General features: G+C 32.6%; 2 protein-coding genes across 2 annotated transcripts in view; one reads left to right on the forward strand and one right to left on the reverse strand.

Annotated features, from left to right (window-relative positions):
- LOC137616377 (diuretic hormone receptor-like) overlaps positions 1-20,000 on the forward strand; it is a 308,182-nt gene that overhangs the window by 113,899 nt on the left and 174,283 nt on the right. The gene's annotated exons all lie outside the window — the stretch shown is intronic.
- LOC137615827 (craniofacial development protein 2-like) lies at positions 11,100-11,567 on the reverse strand. The gene has a single exon (XM_068345518.1). The coding sequence runs from the start codon at positions 11,565-11,567 to the stop codon at positions 11,100-11,102; it is 468 nt and encodes a 155-aa protein (XP_068201619.1).

Below are 20,000 nucleotides of genomic sequence, written 5' to 3' on the forward strand. Positions count from 1 at the left end.
TTCCGTTTAGGGATATTAAAGGGTAAAATTGATTCTGTAGATATATTTAGTTTTATTTAGGAATACTGTGAATTTTAGATAGTGATTCATGATGTTAAACTAGAATAAGAATACATAAATGTCTAAATGCGATATACTGAAGCAATTTCGATTCTTTCATACCGTGAAACTCAATAAATCAAAATAAATACGATCTTAAATCAGGACATTTTGTGCTCTCATTACCAACAATTGCGATTTACAAGAAGGATGCACAGTACAATAAACACTTTTAGTATATTCTATAATGAAATTAGGTTCTTGTGAGGACATTTATATTTACAATATAAAATACGCCATTTAATGATTTTGATTAATTGTCGTTAATCAATGGTTTCAAAATAGATAAGAAAAATTCTCAAAATCTCATTCATCTCTCTCATATAATAAAGAGCAAGTGTCTGGATATATATATATATATATATATATATATATATATATATATAAATATATATATATATATATATATATATATATATATATATATATATAAAACTCCAGTAACGCTGAACGACAGCAATCGGAAAACAACCTTCCACTAGTTGCCAAACAAGCGGGCTGTAGTTAGGAAAGGGGAGGGGGTGGGAAGGGTTGAATGTGCGTGTGCATATCACTTTTGTCTACTTTTTGCCACAAATAACAGTTAAAGGATGTCAGAGAACAGGGTGGGGGGGGGAGGAATAACCCAAGGTTAGATAGATAGTAGTTTGCTAGTATTTGCTGGTAATACTCTTTTTCGGTGAATTAACTATTGTTGTAATGCAGATTTACTAGAAAATCTTCTCCTGTATAATATATCTCTTATCTTATTAAAATTACTTCTCTGATCATAAATGCTAAAAAAATTACATGGACTGTCCCTCAATCCACATTTTTCATAAGTGAAAGGTTATCACCAAAAGATAATAAAGATTAGATTAAGAAGTATACATATTCTCTATCTATTAAAATTAGTTTACGAAATCACATAAAGTTCCCCAGCATCCATTATTATTGTAAATGAAATCATAAATATATTTTCAACAGTTGATTAAGTAGACAATATTTGACCTGTTCTAAATTGCGATTTATTTAGGGTGGAATGGAAATCAATAAAGAAAGACAAAAAGTGAAAAATTAGCATCTATATGATCCAGAGGAGCGTAAAAAATAAATGGAAATTACACTTCCAGTTCAGCCTGGAATTTCCATGGCAATTAGGTCAGTCTCTTGCTCCCTTGCAGTCAAAAGTTGACGGAGGGTAACTTCATCCCGACCATCGAGGGCATTTATGATCTAATTGGCTCTTTGTGAATAAAGGAACATTTCGCAGGTTCACTGACCTTCCTGACTTTTATTAGATAAATCAAGATTCATAATATTTTTTTTTATATAATTTAACCGGAATTTTGAAATTTTTGGGTGGTATTGAGGGACTTCAAATTACATTTTTATGTAATAATGAGAATTTTAATTAGATGATCATTGGAGCCTTTGAAGAAATATATTACTATTCTTGTTTAATTAAATTTTTGATTATTGGTTTGTTACAAGAGGATACTGAATACGCTGTAATGAGTTTTTATTATTTTTATATACATCTAATTAGTATTGTGTGTGTATAGATAGATAGAGTGATAGATAGCTGTAAATAAGAAACATAAGTTACACAAGATTAGTCATTTCATACTTCTACAAAGATCGCTCATCAGTAGTGCGTCAAACAACACCAAACAAATCGACCAATTCAGTCCGATCTTGTATGAAGTCATGCGCATACTACATTTCAGGGTATACATACAGACATACATACATCAATACATACATACATATTATATATGTGTGTGTATATATATATATATATATATATATATATATATATATATGTGTGTGTGTATATATATATATATATATATATATATATGTGTGTGTATATATATATATATATATATATATATATATGTGTGTGTATATATATATATATATATATATATATATATATATATATATATATATATATAGATATAAATATAGATATATACATACAAATATAGATATGCAATGACCACATTATCTTAAACGGTTAGCCGTATTAGCACAGGCATTGATATATATATATATATATATATATATATATATATATATATATGTATGTATGTATATGTGTATGTAATCAACATAACTAGCTATTTAAGTTTTCTACACAGCATGTTCATCAGCATTATTAGCGCATCACATAACCTCAAACGCATTTCCAATTCAACCTAATCTTGCAGGAAGTCATATGTTTCCTATATGTCAAGGTCCCCTCCTATCTACATCGAGGCCTTTCTCTTCTCCTACCTCCTTACAATTACACACCTTTATCACTAATCTATAGCAGTCCATTTTTTTCATATGTCCGAACCATCTCAACATCCCTTGATATATTCATTTACTGATGCTGATATTTTTCCACATCTCTTGAGTCTTTCTTTCTCTCACTTTATCGGTTCTTCATGAAAATAATATAACCGTTTTTTTTTCATATAACTCATTTAACCTAACCGCTTCATCAGTTTTACTTTCTTTTACAATCAACATCCATAGATGTTTCTAAAAAGGATAGAGTTGACTCAAAATGCTCTTCATATATTAGAATCTGAGCATACTCGAACCCCACAAGTCTCTTAATCATTTGTACACACCCGGCTACATGTTTTTTTTTGTTTAACATATATATTTGATCCAAAGAAATGCTTACGAGAATCAATCTTTTCCATTCTTCCAACACCCATCCTAAATATTCATTAATCTATCTGGCTCGTTTCTATTTACTAGAATCAGTTTACTGTAGCCCATATTTACCCTTAACATTCTCTTCCTGTAAACACTTTCCAATTGTCTCACTAGATTCTGTAGTTTCTCTTCACTGTTCCTAGCCAACACTATAGAGTCTGCAAACGCAAACCTTCCTCCAAACAAATACAACCACCCTTACACACACACATTTTATATATATATATATATATATATATATATATATATATATATAATATATATATATACATACATATATTTATATATATATATATATATATATATATATTTATATATGCAAATATTTATACTGTATATATATATATATATATATATATGCCTGTATTTATACTGTATATATATGCCTGTATTTATACGGTATATATATATATATATATATATATATATATATATATATATATATATACAGTATAAATACAGGCATATATATATATATATATATATATATATATATATATATATATACACAGTATAAATACATGCATATATATATACATATCTATATATATATATACAGTATATATATCTATATATATATATATATATATATATATATATATATATATATATATAACTATAAATATTTCTAAAGATCAAAATTAAAGAATATATGTGGTTTTGCAATGAAAAGTATGTCACTGGTGTTTAGAGAAATAACCATTATACACAAACAAGACAAATATAAAAGAATATATATATATATTATATTATTTATATATATATATATATATATATATATATATATATATATATATATATATATATATATATATGTGTGTAGACCTATTCTACGATAGGAAGAATTACGATGCACTGTATAAAGCAAGTTAGGGTGATGTATTCACGTCACCCTAACTTGATTCACGTACAATGACTTAGAAATTTTCTCTCTCTCCATACAAGAATGCCAACATCAAAATGAAATGAATTAACAAGAATAAATTGAAATGTTAGCAAAATTACCTACAAAAAAAAAGCGAATGATTCTACCGAAAAAAATATTACATTTATCGTGTTTATTTCCCTTATCTTGAATGACGGGAATGTCGAAGAAAGGGTTTAAGATTAAGAAAAGACAAAGATTTAACGCAGATTCACACATTGTAAACATATTTGCTTTATCTTGAGAAAGTCCGGAGGAAGACTCTTAACTTGAAGGATGGAACACCCCTCGCCCCCTCAAAAAAAAAAAAAAACTTGTTGGCTCTGGAGGATCAAAATAACCTCAAATTTGGATGAAAAGTATATCATTTTTGTATTTCAGAATTACAAGGTAATTGCAATTAACCAAAGGGTACCAAATTGTGTCTTTATTCAATGAAAGAAGTTATAAACAATAAAAGGAAGAAGCCTACTCGTACTACCATGATTCTCAGAGTCCGAAATGAGGATGCTGATCATCCTACTAGATTTAATATAAATATTTGGCTCTTAGACAACACTGTGGTAAAATAAATGATTGTGATCCTCCCCTCGAAAAGATTCCAATATCTTATATTTGCATTCATAGCTTATATTTTGAAGACTTAACAAATATGAACATAAATTACAATTATGTATAGTTGCTATCTTCATTGTGGTCAGCTCAGTAAAAGTCGAACTTGACTAATTGAGCGGATAAATCTCCTTTTAACAATAATGCAATCTTCCTTCATAGAGTCATAATACGAAAACATTTGAAACGAAATACAGTGAATAATTACAGCATAGTGATGATGGGAATATTAGTTTCAAATATCGAATTAGTGATTATTCTCGAATATTCTCAAATCAATTAATGTCAGTAATGTGTAAAAAGTTCAAATCAAGTGGAATTTTAAACACCACAGCTAATCTCGAGGGGAGAGGGAAATGGTAGGGGAATGCATTAAAAACATTATTGGCAATGCTAAAACAAGTATTTTGTGTGGGAGTGGAGTATGGGTATTTGCTTTGCGTTAAAGGTTAAAGATTAAATCCGTGAAGATAATGTATAGAAAATGGAAGAGAGAGGGAAGTAAATTCTGAAAATGAAATAACGAGATTCAAGGTCCGACTTACATGATAGACAGATGCCGAGTGTTCAAGGTACCTACAGATTTCCAGCGTAATGAAAAAGGATATTTTTTCGAATGATATAAAGAAAACAACTGAAAACCCTAACCAAATTTGTTAGCGTTAACATTTTGGGAAAATAGCAAAGAGAATACGCGGGTATGCTCTAGACATCTATGGCATAGAACTATGCAGATTCATTGTTTCATTGATGATCGCTGAAAAATACGTAATTGGAAAATTTTTTACAAGGTCGTAAGTCTTTTGAGACAGACGACCAGAAAAGAATGTAGTATTGCTCAAGAAAGTTGGAGGATATTAGAACCCATTTTGATAACAGTAGTTCCTTGTGCCACTGGTAGCAATGCTCATGGTAGCCATTAATTCTCTTTACAATCAAGAACCTATACTTCTCAACAGCTTCAAATTTTAGCTGAGCTCTTTAAAAGAAAAGCGCTATGTGAACTACAGCCAAATAGTATATGCTCTGAAGGCGCCAAACAGCCATAATGAACCTGTGAACAACATATGAAAAGTATTTTACTAATGTACCTAATCAACGTTCAACCCAAAAACAAAATTTATTTTGGGCTAAAAAAACTAAGCAGCTGATATTATTCAGCAAGGTAAAAGGAACACAGCGCTTCACGTTAATGGAAAACACTCCGGAAAAAATATTGGCGAGAGAGTTCAATAGAACGCATATCAGTTACGTATGGTAGTATCACTTTCTCTCATATTACATCAAGTATACAGTATATATAGAGTGGGTCACTATTTTTTCCCCTAGTGCAGGGAATATTAAAATCAGTGATACTTCTGATATGATTTATTTTTTGTGACGTCATCAGGGGGCGTGCCAATATTTCCGTGATGCACATTATAACGAAAACAATTTCATGTGGCATACAAAAATAGTGTATTTTTTTATTATATAAATGTGAACATTCAGCTATTTATAATATTGACTTTCAAATGTGACGTCATATGAAAAAATGACGTAATGATAGCATAATTGTACTTATAAACTTCCCATGTATTAGACTAAAAAAAAAAAAAGGAAAAAAAATAATCTGGCTACGATAAAACATTCAAGTGCGATTATTTTTAGATGATAATCCAACCTGTTTATCACTAAAATATTTATCCCCGTATGTAGCACGAAATATCATTCCCTGTCACATCAATTATTTACATTACATTTTACCAATGTAAATTCTATGATGTTTCCAGACATCCCTAGTATCTAAAGACCACTTTTCAATTCAAAGAGCGTCATCTACCAATACTTCAATGGTACAAAAGTACAAGTTCTGGCAATATCAGTTTAAGGAATGCAACAGGTACATACGCTTCAATTACAGGGTATCAATCAAAGCTGGCGACTGATGGGAGAGAGCCCTTTGATCTTGATGTGTTTATATTTTCCATATTTTAGCCTTTGTATGCTTAATTAATTAACAGACCAATTGGACCAAGGCAGCGTTTTTTACTTCGCTTGATAAATAACATCCGAATTCCGAAAACATACTATGGAATTTTTTTTTTTTTTTTTTTTTTTTTTTTGTGTGTGGTTTATACCCAACAAGTCACAAACGGCACAGTACAACAATTACGCCTATTGTAGTTAACTGTGAATTTGCTTTTTCATCACATCTGTACAATTAACTTCTCAGTTATGGCACTTACAGGGATTTGTTAAATGCAGTACCAACTTCTAAAAAGAGTCGTTGAGGTGTCCTTCAAAACGTTGTTAGGTTGTAAATGACAGACTCCTTTGAGAGATGGTGAACTTATAAAGGTACGATGTTATCTGATGTGTATGATGTAAAGTCTCTGTGAAATTCAAGATTCAATGATTCAATACTGGTACCCTTTGATATACTGGCGCTTGGCTTTTGCTGATACATTGCAGCTACTCTCCAGTGAAAAATATTTTTACCAGTTGGTGTATCTACCACAAAATTGACATTGCCTGCCCTTCTAACAGAAATAGCAGTAGAGTGTACGATATGTCCAAAATCCTAAAAACAACATTTTCCAAAGCTAAGTTTCTAGCCTGCATCTTCTCATAGTCTCACACATATATTTTCTTTTAATGTCCTCGGCTTCTGATGAATCAATAGTGAGGCTTCTTTTGAAAGAGACATTAGCCCTCTCATCGTTAAAAGGTTTCAATTTCCCCCTTTTTTAATATTTGTGACAAACTGCACTTGACGATAAAATTTGTTAGTAGTTACAATATACTAAAATTTGGCTTTTGAATATATTCAAAATGATCCCTCTGAGGAAACTAACAATCTTCGATTATATTTAAAATTATTGATCCCAAGAATTTTTTTTTCTCTCTCTTTATCGCTATCAATTTCATACTACAGGGATTTTGGATGAATATTTACACTTGAAATTTCACCGGACCGACTTTATGAAGAGTGCATGTGCTATATTACCTGTAATTAAAGGTTTTAGATGCTGTTAGAAATTGTATGAATATAATGTGACCACTCCCTGTTCTCCTAGTAGACAAAATACGAACTTTTTACCTAATTGATATTCAAACTATTCCATCAATTCTACTTAAAATACATTCGGTGACATCGGTCTTTCAGAGTTCACGTATGAATAAGTGTTTAAACTCATTATTCAGAGTGGTATGTTTTCTAATTATTCCTCAGAAGTTTTACTTAATAATTCAAATGATGAATTATATGAAATTTGTTCACATCCAGAAAAATCGACAGACTTTGTTCTCACTTTTAACACTTTACCGCCCGTTATGCAGATGGCCTATTAATGTAGTTCCATGTTTTACGTTCTGGTTTCTGTTAAACAGAAAACTCTTAAAAAATTTCAAATGAAATAGCACTTGATGCCTTTCCACTTTACATAGAAGAAATTGTAAAATTAGGCCCTGGGAACGTTTTTATTTATTTTCTTTTTTAAAAAAGCTGTTACAGAAACCTATTGAGACTTTTCCTAACTCTGCTCTCCCCTTTTTAAGCCGAATTTATAAAGTTCAGGAAAAAGATTTATGAGAGAATAACCATTGATTCAAGAGCATGGCTATCGATTGATATTGCAGTCTTTCTCCCAGCACTGAATGTTCATTATCTTCGTTTATATTCATCCATATTGTTACTGATTATGTTCTTCAATGAAACTGAAAAAATGATTGTATTATTTTTTACGATTTCGTGGTTTGACAAATAACATTTCACATCTAATTTCTACTTTTCTTTTCTTGGTTGGATTGAGTGGCTCCATGCTGGTTCAAAGTTGAACTACCAAGGAAAACCAAGAAGCATATCTCAAACGAGAGAGAGAGAGAGAGAGAGAGAGAGAGAGAGAGAGAGAGAGAGAGAGAGAGAGTGAGTTCGATTTAACGGCCTGACCTTTCGCAGAGGTTGATTGGACAAAAATATTGAGCTTAAAGAGGTTTCCATTAACTTGTGAATACTGCCTGAAATTACGTCATTAAAGAATTTTGATGCAATATTTCAGCATATATAGGATGAAACATTCCCCTGTATAAAAGACATGACTGATAAATACATTTAATTAAATTTTCGATGTTGCATATAAGAAGCTTATTTCTCTACGGTGTGATTTCAAAGGAAGGTATTTTATCTTCTGAGTGAAGGGGTTGTTTCAGAATGTCATTAGTGTAGCGGCAAAATCTCAAAAGAAAAAGAATAAACCGAGACAGTTCCTTTTAAACAAATCACACTATGCTTTCAGTTTCCTTTTACCGTTCAATGCACATGGGACCACAGTTGTCCGAAGAAGCAGCACCACAACTACTACAGTACTACTAGGAATACTACTACTAGTCGTCTCCGTCTTGAGCTTTTAATTCAATACTTCTCCATTCATCATCTCCTACTCGTGCTTCATAGTCCTCAGACATGTAGGTCAGGGGCATCCAACTTTTCTAGTGCCTTGTGGAGCTCAGCTGAACGTTTGGTGAACTAATCTCTCTTGGGGAGTGCGAAGAGCATACCCAAACCATCTCCATCTACCCCTCATCATCATCTCATCCACATATGGCACTCGAGTAATCTCTCATACAGTTTCATTTCTAATCCTGTCCTCCTATTTAACTCCTGTCCTCCTATTTAACTCTCAAATATCCTTCTGAGGACTTTGTTCTCAAATCTACTAAATCTATTGGAGATTGTTTCATGACATACCATGACTCATGTCCATAGAATAACACCGATCCCACTAAATTGATATATAGTCTGATTTTTATTTGTAACTTAAGGCGATTTGATTTCAAAATTTTACTTAAACTAGCCATTGCCTGATTTGTTTTTTTCAATCTTTCACTAAACTCTAAATCTAAAGACCCTGTATTGGAGATCATAGTTCCTAAATGCTTGAAGATTCTACCTCATTAATCCTTTCTCCTTCCAAAGATATTTCTTCTTCCATTGCAAACTCCGTTCTCATCATCCCTTCTTTCTGCCATTTATCTTGAGCCCAACCTCCTGTGATATTCCATGCATTCTGGTAAGCAAGCATTGTAAATCATGTGGTGTTCTGCTAAAAAGGACAGCATCATCAGCATACTCTAGGTCTGCCAATTTCTACCTACCAACAATCCATTCCAATCATTCTCCACCATCTCTGACTGTTCTACGTATTACAAAACCCACGAGGAGGATAAACAACATAGTTGATAACACATTCCCTTTGAAGATTGCGCTGTTCACTGGAAATTCATTTAATAAGACTCCATTAACATTAACTTTGTACTTGCTATGCTCATGAACACAATAAAATTTACATATTTATGAGGTATTCCACAATAACGCAGGACTCTCCACAAAATTAGCCGGTGCAAACTATCAAAGGCTTTTTTTTTAGTCCACAAATGCCCTCAAAATAGGATTTCTATATTCTATGCATTGCTGTACATGTCTCAAAAAGGAAATTTGGTCAGCGCAACTCCTTACTTTTTATAAATCCTGCTTATTTATCTCTCAGATTTTCATCAATCTTACTCGACCGTTTCTTTAGAATAAGCATACTATATATTTTCATAACTGACGTGAGTGTTATACCTCTGTAATTATTGCAATCAGTCAGGTCTCAAATTTTTGCTATTTTCACCAATACTCCCAACTCCCATTCAACAGGTTTTACCTCTTCATGCCACATTCTACAAAATAATCTTTTAAGTAGTCTGGGAGTTACTTCATTTTCAACCAGTATCATCTCTGCAGTTATTCCATCGTATCCAGGGTCTTTCCATTTCTTTAGTTTTTTAGGATAGCTTCGACTTCAAACACTGAATTCTATCATGGGTACATCAAGGTCTTCCTCAGCTTCAGGTATATCAATCAAATTATTCCCTTCATATCTCCTATTCATAACCTCACTAAAGAGTTCCATCCAATGCTGTCTTTCTTCATCTTCTGTTGCTATAACAGAATTATCTCTCTTTTTGATGGGTATATGATTCTTCTTCTTTACCCCAGTCGAGATTTCATTAATAATTCTATGAACAGTTCTTACAACATAGCCAGTTCCCGAATTCATAGCATAGTCAGCCTTATCTACCTTACTGTCTAAATATTATCATCAGTCATTCCTGGCTTTTCTTTTGACCTCACTATCAATATTGGAATACTTAGCAAGCTCTACCTTGTAATTTCCATTACTTCCTCGAAAACTTTCAATAACCAATTTCTGTCGTTGTCTTCTTTTTATAGTATCCCAAGTATCATTTGATATCCATGACTTTCTCCTTGTAACTGTGTGTCCCAAGATTTCACTACTGACTGACTGATATATGTTCTTAATATAACACCATTCTTCATTAATTGTCTTTTCTTCGTCTCTTAAAGTCTCTTAAGACTTAAGACTGCAAATCGATTCCTACACTCAATTGCAAAGGTTTCTCTGCGTTCTTCCTCTTAAAGCTTAGTTGTATCAAACCTTGTTATTCCATCTATCTTTCTGTTCGGTGCTTTCAATTTTAATTTCGGTGTGGCAATGAGGAGCTGGTGATCACTAGCAATATCTGCACTTCTATAGCTTCTTACATTTCTTAGTCCTTCTCTTTATTAATGGCAATGTGATCTACCTGATTTTTGTAATTGCCACATGGTGAAGTCCATGTAAACTTGTGGGAGTTCTTATGTTGAAAAAGAGTACCTCCAATGACAAGATTGTTTGCTGAACAGAAACTCACGAAATGGGCTCTATTTTCATTTGCAACTTCACCACGACCCTCGACACCGAATCACATTCTCTATCCCTTGATTATTTTTCCCAACTTTGGTATTGAAGTCGCCATTCACAATTTTCATAATTCTCTCAGGGATCTCTCCAATTATCCTCTGCAGTTCTTTATAGTATTCATCTTTCCTTTCTTCAAGGGAATCATTTATTGGGGCATAGCATACCATAATGCTCATATTGCACTCCTTTGATTTGAACTTTGCTAGCAACAATCTACTATATACAACTCTCCACTCGGTTAATGCCTTTTCTGCTTTTGGTGTCATCATCATTCCTACTCCTTCTCTTCCAACTCCATCTGATCTTCCTGAGTAGATATGTATATTGCCTTGGTCTAAAGTTTCCTTATCAATCCCCTTACAACGTGCTTCACTTAGGAACAATATATCCAAACTATATTTCATCGATTCACTCTCCAATTGCTGTAACTCCCCAATCTCATTCATGGTTCTAACATTACAATTACCTATTTTCAATTTTTCTTTAGTATCGATAAACCGAGATTTATATATATATATATATATATATATATATATATATATATATATATATATATGAAACCTTATTTAGTCCATGACTGAAGAATACTAACAAATAAGCACAGATTGTTATCAATATAATCGGAGAGAGAGAGAGAGAGAGAGAGAGAGAGAGAGAGAGAGAGAGAGAGAGAGAGAGAGAGAGAGAGGCTAAATATTAAGATAGATGCGCACACACATGCACCCCACCCCCTCTCACGTGGGAGACAAATGAAAGATATATATATATATATATATATATATATATATATATATATGTATGTATATATATATATATGTATATATATATATATATATATATATATATATATATATATATATATATATATATATATATATATATATATATGTATGTATATATATATATATATATATATATATATATATATATATATATTAGTACATTATATATATACTGTACATATATATATGTATGTATATACATATACTGTATATGTATATACATATATATATATATATAATATATATATATATATACATATATATATATACACATACACAATATATATCTATCTATATATAAATATATATATAATATATATAATATATATATATACACATAAATACATATATATACATATATATATACATACATATATACATATATATATACATATATATACATAAATATACATATATATATATTATATATATGACATATCGATAAGAGGGTTTTTTATTTTAAAATTTTATGTTAAATAAATCTATTGACTTGCTGCATGTTGCATAAGATTTTTCATAATTCTGACCATCCTTTACATTCAGATCTTCCCGGACAGTACCATCTTGTTCATAATACAAGGTAAGCAGTTAATTCTAACAGTCAGGTCTTCTCCATTATGAGGCTCAATACTACAGTGTATCCTAGAAACTTCATTCCGGCTGTGACCAAGTTGTGGAATGATTTTCCTGATTGGGTAATTGAATCTATAGAACTTCAGGAGTTCAAACTTGCAGCAAATGTTTTAATGTTGAAAAGGCTGTTATAAGTCTCTTTTTATAGTTTATATAAGAAATATCTGTTTAAATGTTCCCTAATTATATTATTTTAATTGTCCATTTCTCCTCATGTAGATTACTTATTTCCTTGCCTTACTGGGCTATTTTCCCTGTTGGAGCCCTTCGGCTTATAGCATCCTGCTTTTCCAAATAGGGTAGCTGCTTAGCTAATAATAATAATAATAATAATAATAATAATAATAACAAGAGAGAGAGAGAGAGAGAGTGAGAGAGCCTTATTGCCTTATTCTATGTTTGGGTTCCCCCAGGTCGCTCAGTGTGAGGCACCTCATATATCCATCAGAGAGTTGCTAATGCATCTCCCGGTGTATTTTGCATCTTCCAGTCTTGGATGGTCTGGGATGCATCTTAGGTATTTATCGAGCTTATTCTTGAACACATCTACGCTCACTCCTGATATGTTTTTTAGATGAGCTGGCAGCGCATTAAATAGTCGCTGCCTTATCGATGCTGGTGCGTAGTGGATTAATGTCCTGTGCGCCTTCCTTAGTTTTCCTGGTATAGTTTTTGGAACTATTAATCTACCTCGGCTTGCTCTTTCTGATATTCTTAGCTCCATGATGTTTTCAGTAATTCCTTCTATTTGCTTCCATGCTTGTATTATCATGTAGCGTTCTCTTCTCCTTTCTAGACTGTATAGTTTTAAAAAATTAGTCTTTCCCAGTAGTCAAGGTCCTTGACCTCTTCTATTCTAGCAGTATAGGACCTTTGTACACTCTGCATTTGTGCAATATCCTTTTGGTAGTGTGGGTACCACATCACATTACAGTTCTCGAGTGTACTACGTACATAAGCTTTGTAAAGCATAATCATGAGTTCAGCTTTTCTTGTTTTAAAGTGTCTGAATAACATTCCCATTTTTGCTTTACATTTAACCAACAGTGTTGCTAATTGGTCGTTGCATAACATATTCCTATTTAACATTACACCAAGGTCTTTAATTGCTTCCTTGTTTGTGATTATCTCGTTATTAGGTCCCTTGTATGCATATAACATTCCTTCTCTGTTTCCATAATTTATTAATTCAAATTTATCGGAGTTAAATACCATCCTATTTATCTCCGTCCATTCATATATTTTGTTTAGATCTCTTTGTAGTGAGTTCCTATCTTCATCACAAGTAATTTCTCTACTTATTCTTGTGTCATCGGCGAAACTTCTCACTACAGAGTTTTTTCAACATCATAGTCTATGTCTGAGATCATAATGACAAACAGCAGTGCAGCTAATACCGTACCCTGTGGCACGCCAGATATTACCTGATCTTCATCTGATTTCTCGTCATATGCAACCACTATCTGTTTTCTGTTTTGCAGGAATTATTTTACCCATTTTCCTATCTTTCCCACAATATTATGCTCTCTCTTTTTTTTCTCTAATATATTATGGTCTACCTTGTCAAAGGCTTTTGCAAAATCTAGATAGATCACATCTGTGTCTTTTTCATTTATCATATTTTTGTATATGTTTTCATAGTGTGCTATCAGTTGGGTTTGTGTACTTTTTCCCGGCACAAAACCTTGTTGACCTATATAAAACATATTATTTTTAACCAAATGACTCATTATTTTCTTTTCTATTACCCTCTCATACACTTTCATAATATGTGATGTTAGACTAACAGGTCTATAATTGCTTGCCTCTAGTCTTGACCCACTTTCGAAAATAGGGGTTATATAAGCTAATTTATGTTTAACATATATCTCGCTCATATCTACACGTTGTCTTAGCAGTATTGCAAGTGGCTTCGCGATAGTGTGTGCAGTTTATTTTAACAAAATCGCTGGAACTCCATCTGGTCCGGCTGCTGATCCATTTTTAATTTCGTTTATAGCCTTGACAATATCTGCTTCATTAATATCTATATCCGTTAGATATTCAACATTTTCTTCTCTCATTTCTGTTTCATTATTCTCATTCGCAATTCTTGGCATGAACTCACTCTCATACTTTTCTGCTAATATATTGGATATTTCCTTTTTTTTTTTTATTCGTTAAAAGTCCTTCAATTCTTAGAGGGCCTATTTCTAATTTCCCTTTATTGATCTTTTTTGCATAGGAGTAAGGTACTTTTTTTTTTATATATATATTTTGAAGTGTCCTTTCTTCTAAGTCCCTTTTTTTCATTTTCTTTCGATTGTATAATCTTTTGTTCTGCATTTTCTATCTTTATTTTTATTTCCATCATTTTCCATACATTTTTTTCTTTTGCAAGATTTTTCTTCCACTTTCTAATTTTCTGAAATAAGATCCTTCTGTTTCTTGGTATGCATCTGTTGTTTATTGTTTTTTTTTTCGGTACATATTTTTCAACAATTTTCTCCAGTATTTTGTACAGTATGTCCGTATTTATCTGTATATTATCACTTACGAACCCATTTTTCTTCTCTATTTTTTATATGTATATATACAACCACTTTCTTCTATCCGTTCTTTCCAATCCACGTAAGGAAAGTTAAAATCTCCGCATAGGAGTATATTCCAGTCTTTATGGTTTCTACATATATCATCTATTTTTTTTTATTACTATGTCAAACTCCTCAGTATTTGGGGGTCTGTAAACTACAATATCCACTAATTTTTCAAATTCAAATTCTACTGCAATCAATTCACATTCTGTGTTGCTGTATTTTTCACAGACTTTTTCTTGATTTATGTCTCCTCCATATATTGTGGTTCCCCCTTGATTCCTATTTGTTCTGCCTGATCTATATGTTTGGAAACCCTTCATCTGGTCATCACTGCCAGTCTCTTGGGAATACCATGTTCCACTTATATTTAATATATCTTTTTTTTTTCAATTAGGGTTAGTTCTTCTAAGAACTCCATTTTCCTTTTAGAGTTACTCGTGACTAAACCCTGTGCATTCATCACTATTATGGTTTGCGTTTCATCCCCATTATTTAATATTGGTAAAATGGATTTTCCCATGCTTCCTTCCTTTTCTGATATGATGTTCTTTTCTTCAATTTCAGGAATTCTGCCATTAAAAAATCCAACTTTTCTATTATATTTGCTCTTTCGCCTTCATATCTATTTTTGTGTGTATACCTGCAATAATCCCCATATCTGCACCAACCCCTGGAATTATAGATGCATTCTTTGTAGTTGGGCTCTAGTTGTGCATATTTGGCTTGAAAGGCATCATATCTTGGGGCCTTTTGTGCATAGCGTGGTATATACTCTGCTTGTTTTTTTGTTTCTTTTTTATTTAATATTTGCTTTCATTTTTCTTTTCTGTTTGCTGAGTTTTCTAACTTTCATTCATGGTTGCAGGATGCATATATCGACATTTTTTGTTGAATTTGCATCCTTTTACTTCTTTCAGGTTTTTGCATATTTTTGGATGGAGATCTCTGCATTCGTCTGCATATCCATCTAAATACGCATATTTACCATATATTTCATAATTATGGCATATCTTTGGATGCTTGTAGTAGCAGCTTTCGCCAAATCTGCAATTCCCTCTTTTCAGTGAATTGCAGACTATATCTTCTTTTTTCTTTTTTTCTTGTTCTTGGTCTTCCCTAAAAGTATGTAGGTCCGGGTAGAGTCTCTTGGGTCTATTATTTGTTTCCATAGGAGAGAGAGAGAGAGAGAGAGAGAGAGAGAGAGAGAGAGAGAGAGAGAGAGAGAGAGAGAGAGAGAGAGAGAGAGAGAATTCTTCGATAACACTGCAGGTTGGGAAATAGGAACCTACAACTGCTTGTACAATGGAAGTGGAGGCACAAAAGAATGGCAGCCTCAGTCAAGGCGTCTTTTGTTTGGCGCCACTCTCCATTTGAGAAAAATGAAGCTACTCATTTCTAGCACCTTTATTTTTAGCTTCTGATTTTGATGGGTTGTCAGGACGTCAGCAAAGAACGACCTTTACCTTTGATTCTTTGCTTCTTTTTCAAAGTTGGATTTCTCTCTTATTTTCTTATTGTTATTAAATGAAATAATTTAAATATAATCAATGATGATATTGGATGGGCAATCAATACAGTAGTACAAGATATTTGTTCAACATTTTCTTCTAAAAGCAAGAGATTGTTTTCTGTAAACATTGTACTCAAAGTAATGCTTTTAAGCAGGTGCTAATCCCCTAGACCAGGCCTCTAAAACGGAAAACGTTTGATATTAATCCATAGAAACTAAAACACTAAGATATCATTGAGTTCCTACAGTCACAGTGGAATACACTCTGTCAATTTATTCAAACTGTTAGTTTTCAAAAACGCTACTGCCTTCAAAGCTTTATTATTGTGAAACATACTAAATGAAATATATCATAGTTGCCCTTTTGAATGATTCTTCATACTGAAGTGATCTTTTAACACCTATTCAGGTTGAATTTAATCTCTTAAATATTATTTTTATCAATATTACTAACCAAGCTACAACCCAAAATGCTACAAGCCCTAGGGATCTAACAAGGAATAGAAAAAACTATACAGTAGAAGTAATCGAGGAAAAATATAAAATATATTAAGACCAGTAACGACATTAAAATAAATTAGTCATATAAGAACTATAACACAAGAGTTATGTCAAGAATTTAGGTGGTAGGTTGGACAAGGCACCAGCCACCGGATGAGATACTACAGCTAGAGAGTTATTGGGTTCTTTGACTGGCTAGACGGTACTTCATTGGATCCCTCTCTCTGGTGACGGCTCATTTTCCGTTGCCTACACATACATAAACTGTCTGGCTTATTCTTCCCACATTCTCGTCTGTCCTCATATACCTGACAATATTGAGATTGCTCAACAATTCTTCACTCAAGTTGTTAACTATTACGCTGTAGAGGTTACCTTCCTCCTGATAAGAATGTGTAAGTGTTGAGATTACCTTGCCTTGTGCAAGACACGGGCTCTTGCGTTGGCAGCCCGTAAGCGAATGTAAATGTAATTTACTTTAATTTACTTTGAAAGAGGGAAAACTTGGTAAGGGTAGAAGAGATTCTTTAGCTATAGTAAGCAGGTCTTCTAGGAGAAGGACACTCCAAAATCAAATCACTTTTCTCTAGCCTTAGGTAGCTCCATAAACTCTGTACCACGGTCTTACTGGCTTGGGGTAGAGTACTCCTACTTGAGGGTACACTCGAGCACACTATTCTGACTTATTTCTTTTCCTCTTATTTTTTGTCGTTTTAATAGTTTATATATGAAGGATTTCTTTCAATGTTGTTACTGTTCTTAAAACATTTTATTTTAATTGTTCATTACTTCTCTTACATTTTATTTATTTCCTTGTTTCCTTTCCTCACTGGGCTATTTTTCCCTCTTGGAGCCCTTGGGCTTATAGCATCTTGCTTTTCCAAGTAGGGTTATACATAGCTAATAATAATAATAATAATAATAATAATAATAATAATAATATAAAAGTTAGATCTTATGAATTTCCACCGATTTAACCGCCAAATTAAGAGGATCATTCCACAGTCTCATCACAGCTGGAATAAAACTTCTAGAATACTGTGCAGTAATGGGCCTTTTTAGGGAGAAAGCATAATTGTTAGAATTAACTACATACTTATTCTTCCGTACAGGTTGGTACTGTCCGGGATGATCTGAATGCAAAGGATGGTCATTATTATGAAAAATCTTATGCAACATGCGTAGATAAGTAAACTGAAGGACGGTGCCAGAGATTAATGCTCAGATAAAGAATAAAGAATTTAATAGACCAAATTAAGATGGGAGTCAGTACCTGAACACCAGACAGGAGAACAATACTCGGAACACGGCAGAAGGAAAGAATTTAAACATTTTCCAAAGAAAGACTGATCACCGAAAATCCTATTAGACTTTCTCAATAAGCCACATGATGACTTGAATGCAAATCCAATACTGCAATTGAGATTTTTAAGTAACTATTTATTGCAACACTGATATTTTTATTTTTGAAGAGATGTTAGTTACAAATACATTTTCTTGAAGTCTACTTCAAAAGATTCGGTTATCAGTTACAATTGATATTTCAACACAGATATTCAGGGGAAAACGAAGCATATTATTTCCTTCCGGAGATGAGGCCTTTGACAAACTTTACAAGGTAGCTCCTAAATCCTCCGACGATGGAAGGATAATGCGAGAAAGATTTTTTTGTACTTAGTTCTCATTAATTTGATTTACTTTCATGAATGCAAGGATAGTGCTCTTACAACACATTAGCATTTTCTAATAATTATCATTATGGTTTTCTTTTTTTTTCCAAAGGAAATGGAATTCTATTCCTGATATTTTGACTAACATTAATTTTCATTTGGACAAATTTTTATATAGCATTTCTGGATATGGCTTTTAGGATATTGCAGCTCTTTCATTTTTATATGGGATTTTCATATTGCGTTTCTGTACATACCTCTTTTAGATATATAGGTGTTTCTTACATTTCTGTATATGTGATTTCTGAGTCGTGGCCTCAAGGAAACAAGAAAAAATGAAGATGAGGTGATAGGTAGGGAATGGCTGAGGTCTACTGTTCATGTCTGACTGAATAGTTTCACCATTTTCGATTTTCTATATATTTGTAAAGTCAATGATAATACTAAAAATAGTAAAATAATAATAATGATTATGACAATACAGATGATAATAACAATAATAATCATAAAAATTATCATTAATTATAGTAGACCATTTGAAATACCATATCAAAAAATTATCCATTTCTTTTTTGTATTCACATATAAAAAATCTTGCGTTCTTTACCAAAATGTTTTTCTTCCTATGACTTTCAATATTTTTAGTCCTTTCACCACTTACCTTCCTTTCAAGCTCAAGTATGATAATCCCTTTATCTCCCCCTTAAGAGTTTAAAGCTCTTTAGTGAGTGGCAAAACCTTGATGTACCCTACGAAGAGAAAGCCCGACCCTAGCCACTATTCAAATAGACCTCAAACCAAACAACCCCCCCCTCTCTCTCTCTCTCTCTCTCTCTCTCTCTCTCTCTCTCTCTCTCTCTCTCTCTCTCTCTCAAACGCCATATCAATTGGTTCATTAAATTAAGTCTACTTGAGTATCTCTCTCTCTCTCTCTCTCTCTCTCTCTCTCTCTCTCTCTCTCTCTCTCTCTCTCTCTCTCTCTCTCTCTCTCTCTCAAACGCCATATCACTTTGTTCATTAAATGAAAAGTCTACTTGAGTATCTCTCTCTCTCTCTCTCTCTCTCTCTCTCTCTCTCTCTCTCTCTCTCTCTCTCTCTCTCTCTCTCTCTCTCTCTCTCTAAACTAAGAAGGCGCAATGCATTTAAATAAGGAGCAGACATCGATCTCCCATACTACACAAAAGGCTTTCAAAATATGAGGTGATAA

This window comes from Palaemon carinicauda, chromosome 22 (genome assembly GCF_036898095.1).
Source record: "Palaemon carinicauda isolate YSFRI2023 chromosome 22, ASM3689809v2, whole genome shotgun sequence".
NCBI lineage: Eukaryota > Metazoa > Arthropoda > Malacostraca > Decapoda > Palaemonidae > Palaemon > Palaemon carinicauda.